We start from the raw sequence: 8,115 nt of genomic DNA on the forward strand, positions 1-8,115 counted from the left end.
AAAAAAAAAGCGAAGAGGGATGGGCGTGTCAGCAATGATACGAAGTAATATCCTGAATAAAATAAAATAAAATAAAAATAAATAAAAAGGAAAAAAAGATATGAAGAAATAAATATACTTGGTATGCGATAAGGGAGGCAAAAGCTGCATGGAGCTATACGCTTTGCTTTCACATCTTTCCCTATTTATATTTATATATTTATATATTTACATATTTATATATATTTGTATCTGTATTTATATTTATATTTATATACTTTTTTTTTTTTATTGGGGTTCGGAGGGTGCATGAAAATGCGATAAAGAAATATTCCGGCAAAGATTTGATTGGATGGAGAGGGAATTAGATTCCCAAAACATACACACGTACTTTTTTTTTTTCTTTTTAAATTATTTTCTTTTTATTTTTATTTTTAAAATTGTTAAAGTCAGTCACATGCTCGAGATCCCAACATTTTTGTGCTCATAACCTAGTATACCTACCATGTCGACTTTTAATTTTTTTTTTTTGCTTGGATTTAATTTATGGAATATATATATATATATATGAATTAAATTAATTTAGTGATGTTTACGTGTGAATAAATTAAAAATTAAAATAATTATGATGTAATTAAACTTGATAATAATGTCGGGGAATCTAATACGATGAATGCGGTTTAATTATTATAATATTGTTTAAGAAATACGGGAAAAAAAAACTTTCATTAGATATTAATTTAGGCAAAAGAGATTAATGATTAAAGACGAAAATGTGTACTTCCAACAACTGACTCAGAATTTCAGTAACAAAATTGGTCGGTTTTGAACTGTACATATACAACCAATAAATGCTCTTTTAATAATTAAAGTCGAGAAAATAAAACTCACATTCATTATTATGTTGGGACAAAAATATCCTTTTTTTTTTCTACTCTCTCTATGTTTATTATTTATTATTTTAATATTTTTTTTTTCACAATATGGACATGAACCAATTTTATCTTCTTCTAGAACATACAACGCATAAAATCCACTTTTATTATTATTTTTTTTTTTTCAATTTTGATCCTAAAATTTATTTTTTTAATACAAGAAATCAAGGAAATTTAATTAATTAATTATTTTATTTTATTTTATTTTCCAACAATTTGGATGTTGAATTAATTTTGCTAAATTGAAAAAAATAAAAATATTTCAAACCTAAAAATGGAAAACTTTATATAATATTATCTGGTTTGCATGGTTAAATAATGGTGGGTCTTTTAGCCAACAAGACTCCACTTCAAATTAAAAAATTATACATTATTAATATGCATGTCCCTTTCACTCCACACATACATACATACATGAATGCATACATCATCATGGTTTTTTTATATTCACTTTAATGACATATATTCAATATTCCCATGACTAATATAAAGAAAAATAAAAAATAAAACTATTTAAGTTATTCGTTTTGGAGTTAATTGTCAATTTTCTTAACCTAACCACAAAGAAAAATAGATTTTTTATTATGGAATTTGATTAATGAATGTTAGAACGTGTTTATTATTGAGAATGAGAAAATTGCATTTTTTTTTTTTTTTAAGGGTGAAATAGACAAGAGAAACAAAAGGACATTGGATTGTGACACGACCACTTAAGACCATTCCACCATAACTTCACCTTTTCTTTCTAGAAATATTTATTTATTTATTTATTTATTGTGTGTACTGATGAGCATGCATGGCCAAAACAAAATATATTATATCCATATTTATACTTTCTTCTTCTTCTTCTTCTCTCTCTCTTTCGAAACCCTAAAGATATAATTTTTAACTTCATTTCTATATATATATATATATATATATATATAGACTCTACTTTAGCTTTCTTCTCTCCCACTCAACTCTCATCATACTGTGTTCTTTATTTTCGTTTGTGATAAGCAAGTTTTGATTTTTCCTCTTTTGAATACTTATCTCCATGGTTTTCTCTTCAGTTCCTGTGTTTCTTGATCCACCCAATTGGCCTTCTCAGGTAAGCTTTCTTCTTTGTTCTTCATTTAGCTTCTTCACTACAAAAGATTTTAGAAAAACCCTAATTCTTTCTTCAATATACCAAACATTTTGATTTGGGGTTTTGTGCTTATAGCAACCAAATCACCTCCAAGGAAGTGGCTGTGAGACTAATAACGGCCAACACCTTCCGCCGACGGCACAGCCAGCTGCAGCTGGCGGTGGCGGAGGTGGGGGTGGGGATAGAGGTGGTGGAGGTGGTGTACCTAGCTCGATCCGACCTGGGTCGATGACGGATCGAGCTAGGATGGCGAAGATACCGCAACCGGAAGCGGGGTTAAAATGCCCTAGATGTGAGTCAACCAACACGAAGTTTTGTTACTTCAACAACTATAGCCTCACTCAACCGCGCCATTTTTGCAAGACCTGTCGTCGGTACTGGACGAGAGGTGGGGCGATGAGGAATGTACCGGTTGGGGGCGGGTGTCGACGGTCGAGTAAGAGAAGCAGCAAAGGAGGGAGTAACCGGTCGAAATCTCCAGCGGGTTCGAGTACTTCAACGAGCACGGTGTCATCAAACAGTTGCACAACAGATATCATTAGCCATCAATTGGGTCCTCCTCCGCCAACCCATTTCCCATTTTTGGCTCCAAATTTACACAATCTTAGTGATTTTGGGAACATTGGGTTAAACTTTGAAGGCCTTCAAATCCCCAATTCATCAGGAGGGGAATCAACAATTTTATCAAGTGGAATCACGGATCATACCCAATGGAAAATACCCTTTTTTGCAAATTTACATCAACAAAATGGGATGTATTCAAATTTCATGGCTGAAGATCATCATAATCATCATCATCATCAACAACAACAACCAGCTGATATCTCAAAGCCATTACTGGACAATGGGTTTAGTACCACAACTCATCTGTTGGGTACCACAAATGGCAGCATGAAACTCATGGAGGATACTCAAGGGATTAACAATTTGTCAAGAAATTTTCTGGGAATTCAACCAAATGATCAGTTCTGGAATTCAATTACAACCACAACACCTGGGAACATTGCTTGGACAGATCAAATTTCAGATCATTTCAATTCAACTTCTTCCACTACCCATCTCTTATGATTTTGGAAGGGGAAGAAGGTGGATGAATTTCAGCATTAGGAACAAAAATTAGTATGATAGGCTATTTTTTTTTTTTTTTCTTGATTCATTCAAATTTGGGGTTTAATTTAGGAACTTTGTAATATGTGCATTCAAAAGTTTGGTATTATCTGACTTGAGAAGAGAGCTAATATTGTATAATCTCTTTGTGAAATCAAATGAATCATGATCCACTGCTCTTTTTAGAACATAACAAATCCTCTCGAAAACGTAACGTACCATCGATTATCGATAATAACCTACCATTTTTTCGTACTACAATACAAGCTCGAGCATGGTTTAACGGGTTAATTTTAATATCTCAATCCCACCCCTAACAGATATTGTCTTATTCGGACTTTCACTTCTGCTAGAGAGAGGTTTCCACATCCTTATAAACGAAAATTCAAGATATGTTCGAGTTTTTTCTTTCATTTAATTAGATACATGCATGTTTGGAGCGTCATTCTTGAATCTTCGTTTTAGAAATATCTCAGAGGTCCCATCTTAAAGGTTAGTCTCGTATTTTTGGGTAATGTTTTAATGGCTCACTATGATTTTCTTTTCCAGCTTCCTGAAAAGAAACTGCAGTTTGAATGCATTTAAATTTGTGCCTCTTCTTCCTTTTAGATTCTTCCCTAAACCCTAATATATTCCTCACACCAAACCTACAAACCCCCTTTTCTTAGCCAATAATGTCCAAAATTAAATATGTCACAACCTATCTTGGTGATTTCATATGGAACGGGAAACGAAACCAAACCCAGATGATACGATTCGAGTACAACTTACATGGGATATGACGAAATGGACTTGTAAGCTCAAAAGAACGAGTATATGTCAAGTAGTATGCTCGTTTAGATAGTATTAACAGAACAATCATTAAGTTTAAGACAGATCTCGGGTCCATTTATATTACAAATTGGTTCAAAAAGTGAGCGTAGAGGTGTCTAAGAGCACACAAACACTATTCAAATTGGTTGAAATTGGTCAAAAGTAGAAGAAAAAGGGAGAAACCCTTCCTCTTTACCACATAACATTTTTGGTTGGTTTAATTACTTCTCTTACTTTCCCTATTGATTGTGATTAAACAAAAGTGAAATCAAAGCAAAAGGAAAGGGGTGGATGGAATTTTGCATGATGGGTTATGATGTCAGTACTTCCCATCATTTACTTCTTAAGATTTTATTCTTTTTTCTTTGAATGGAATCTTACTTTGGATTATTTCTTTTACACAAATCCAATATTCTACTCATGGAATTCATCCTCTTTTGGGATCAACAATTACATAATGCAAAACCTACCCATTACTATCAACAAAATACGCGACGTATCGACCTGTGCTTAGCACTGTTACGTCTTTTCAACTCATTACCATACATACTAATTAGGTCGGTTATTTTATAAGGATGAATAGGAGAGCTCGGAATTCCAAGGTAAGATAGGAAGGGTGTTTTAAGGTGGTGTTGATGTTGTTGTCGTGGGTTGATGGCCACATGCATAGGCGTGAAGATGTTCTCTCTGTTTCCATTGCAGCTTTACCTTTATCATGTCCTTTGCTTCCTTTTTCCTTTACTTTCTCTCATCTCATCTCATCTCATCTATGCCAAGAAATTAAAGAAAAAGATAGCTTAAAATTAGAGAGAGATTCCAATATGCATGTGTTTATTCACCTTATAACCCCTCACGTTCTTCCATATGTGCTCAATCATATGCAACCAAGATTCTTTCCCATTTTTAGAAGTTTCTTTTTTTTTTTTTAAATAAAAATAATGGGTCTAAACGGTTATAAACTTAGATTATAATTTACGAGCGCATACGAACATATATTTGAAAAAATAACGGGTCCTAGCCACTGGACAATATCATACTATTGTGGAGAGTCGTGTTCATATAACACTGAATCGATGAAATATTAAATGGAAGGAAGAGATAAAAGAGCGGGAATGTGGAGCCGTGTTAGTAATAATTAATATGAATTCCTTTTGGGTAAAATATTCAACAAATATAATAATATAAAAAAAAGAAAATGAAATGGCATTGATTTTTGTATTAATTGTTGGGTTGTATAAGAGAGAGGAATTAGCTTTTGACTAAGTTTGGAAATAAAAATAGTCCACAAATTATGTGGGGCTTTCTTCTTTGTCACATCCCACCATACACTTAGTGGAGTCTTATTAAAGTAAGGTCCTCCAACTTTATTTATTTAACCTCCACCCCTTCCCATTTCATTTCTTTTTAAATCATACCCTTTTTTTTTTGTTTGCATTCCTTAAAAATATTTAATAAAATTTTAAATTTTGTATGTAACATAACATACATTCAAAATTTTTAAAAATTAATACATTTATTATATAAAATTACTTTGAATAATACACTCAAAATTTTTAATTTTATGTTTCTGTTGGTTTGTGAATTAAAAAATTCATTTAAATATGGAAATTATTTATTAAATAAAAATTTTAAAATTAAAAAAATTATTATTACAAAAAAATAATTAAAAATTTATGCATATTTTAAAGTTTAGATAGTTTTAATAAATATATAGAAAGAATCTATCTTTTGTAGAGGTTCAACTTAGTGGGGCCTAGGGAGACCAGGTCAAAGAATTATAAGAAAAGTAAGCCCAATACGATGGGCTGCTACCAATGGGCCTCCAAATCCACCACTTCACAGAACGGGCTTCGAATGGGCCATGAAGGTTAGCCATTAAAAAAAATAATAATAATAATTAAAATAATTATCATTGAAATTTTCCTTCAAAATATTTTATTCTAATCTATTAGGTTTTGATACCATGTTAGATGAACACGACTCTCCACAATGGTATGATATTGTCCACCTTAAGCATAAGCTCTTGTAGCTCTGCTTTGGACTTCTCCATAAAGCCTTACACCAATAGAGAGAGTATTATTTGATTATAAATCGATGATCATTATCTAAATTAGCCGATGTGAGACTTTCATCATCCAACACCATATATTGATTGATGATAAGTTCGATTGACTCGAAAATAAAAATATAATTAACTTTTTTACAAGAGAGAGAAAAAAAGGATTGGAAGGTTACACCAACATTTCATTTGTAAGAAAGAAAAAATTATTAATTTTTTTCTAGAAATTGTAGGGTTTATGACTTAGTAAACGCGATGTAATATTAAATAAAAGCTTATTAATTCTTCTTATTAATCTCCTTCTTTCTTTATTTTATTTAATTTTTTAAAATTTCATGTTTCTTAAGGATGATGTAAATGGTCAACTAAACTAAATTAATCACGGTTTAAAGTGCTAATTAATTGATTATGGTTTAATTATTTTCAACTCCACTTAGAATTNAAAAAAAAAAAAAAAAAAAAAGGATGAGATCAAAGAATTAAATGAATTTTAATGTGAATTTGGTCAATACGAACTTGAACTGCAAGAAAACCCCCAATCAACAGACCTGGTTCATGCTTGGCTGAAATTATAGAAAAATTTATCATAATCTTTAAAATATGATTTATACAAAATTATATATTTAAGTCCATGATTATGATAAACTTAATTTTATATAAATATTTTTAATTTCTTTTAATTATTAAATAAAATTCTAACAATTTTCTGAAATTTTAAAACGTTGAATTTTATATCTTAAATATAACAACCATTTCTTATACTTTTTTATTTACAAGTTGATTAAACATAAAATTAATAAGAACATATTAATATTTAAAATGAATGATAAGACTAGGTCAAACTTAAGAAAAAGTCAAAGGTAATCAAGATAGAGTTAAACGACGACTTGAGGGCTTATTAGTTGACATAAAAATTCGATCAGAGAGAAGACTTTGCCGCCATTTCCGGCGGGTGGTCCGACAGTGCAAGTGGTGTCGGTTTTCATTTGTTCCGTTAAATCCAACAACTCTTTTTCAAATACCTCCAATATTACAATAATGAAGAAACATTAATCATAATATAAAAAATAATTTTAAGAAAACTATTATTCTTAGTCTAAATTAATTTTTTAAAACATAAGAAAAAAAGAACCCATTAATATTTGTATGATTAATCTTTAAAAATAAAATTTAGATATTTACTTTTTGATGATGAAAGTCTTACATCGGCTAATTTAGGGAATGATCATATGTTTATAAACAAACAATACTCTCTCTAGTGCTATGAGGCCTATTGGGAAAGTGTGAATGTTTGATTAATCCACTACACCTAAATGGTGTGAACGTTATATTATTTATAATCAAATAAATTACAAGGATATGAAAATAGTAATAAAGGGAAATAACAATAAATGGAAAGATACCTATCGTAATAAGGCAAATATTAGATATTTGCCTTATAATAAAATATCGAATATAATGTATATGGTAAACTATAATTTATTACTAAATATACTTAACAGAAAGTCAGCAAAGTCATGAGAGCTTATGCTCAAACTGGACAATATCATACCATTGTGGAGAGTCGTGTTCGTTTAACATGGTATTAGAGTCATGCTCTAAACTTAGTCGTGCCAATAGATTGATAAATCCTCAAATGTCGAACAAAGGACTTCAAAGGAAAATGAGTCGAGCCTCTTCGAAGGCAGTAAAAAATGGCTAAGACTCTAAGACTCTAAAGGAGTTGAGCCTCGATTATGGGGAGGCGTACTTTGTTCAAGGGGAGATGTTTGTTCAAGGGGAGATGTTGGATGATGAAAGTCCCACCTCGGCTAATTTAGGGAATGATCATGAGTTTATAAAGCTATGAGAGGTTATGCTCAAAGTAGACAATATCATACCATTGTGGAAGGTCAATTTTAAAATATTTTAGAATTAGGAGCCTTTTCACAATTCATCTCGATAAAGCTAATCATAACCAACTTGCAAGAGGAAGGTCAACGATTACGTGAGTTGCTAGTCCGTTCAGTATTATTTATAAGGCTACATAAACAATTGGCCCAGAAAACACCAAGTATTGTATATGTATGTATATGTGTATATATATATATATA

At 31.0% G+C, this 8,115-nt stretch overlaps 1 protein-coding gene across 1 annotated transcript; it reads left to right on the plus strand.

Annotated features, from left to right (window-relative positions):
• The first annotated feature begins 1,858 nt into the window (after positions 1 to 1,858).
• Positions 1,859 to 3,328, plus strand: LOC111805542 (dof zinc finger protein DOF3.6-like). Its single transcript, XM_023690654.1, has 2 exons — positions 1,859 to 2,004; positions 2,119 to 3,328. Exons 1-2 carry the CDS (start codon positions 1,951 to 1,953, stop codon positions 3,109 to 3,111), a joined length of 1,047 nt encoding a protein of 348 aa, XP_023546422.1. The 5' UTR covers positions 1,859 to 1,950; the 3' UTR covers positions 3,112 to 3,328.
• The last annotated feature ends 4,787 nt before the right edge of the window (positions 3,329 to 8,115 follow it).

Source organism: Cucurbita pepo, chromosome LG01 (assembly GCF_002806865.2).
Source record: "Cucurbita pepo subsp. pepo cultivar mu-cu-16 chromosome LG01, ASM280686v2, whole genome shotgun sequence".
NCBI lineage: Eukaryota > Viridiplantae > Streptophyta > Magnoliopsida > Cucurbitales > Cucurbitaceae > Cucurbita > Cucurbita pepo.

What these genes read in the sequence shown, in the direction of transcription:
- LOC111805542 (XM_023690654.1), top strand. Translation starts at nt 1,951, where the DNA reads ATGGTTTTCTCTTCAGTTCCTGTGTTTCTTGATCCACCCAATTGGCCT. An exon ending in CACCCAATTGGCCTTCTCAG is followed by an intron (nt 2,005 to 2,118) that starts GTAAGCTTTCTT and finishes TTGTGCTTATAG; the next exon opens with CAACCAAATCACCTCCAAGG.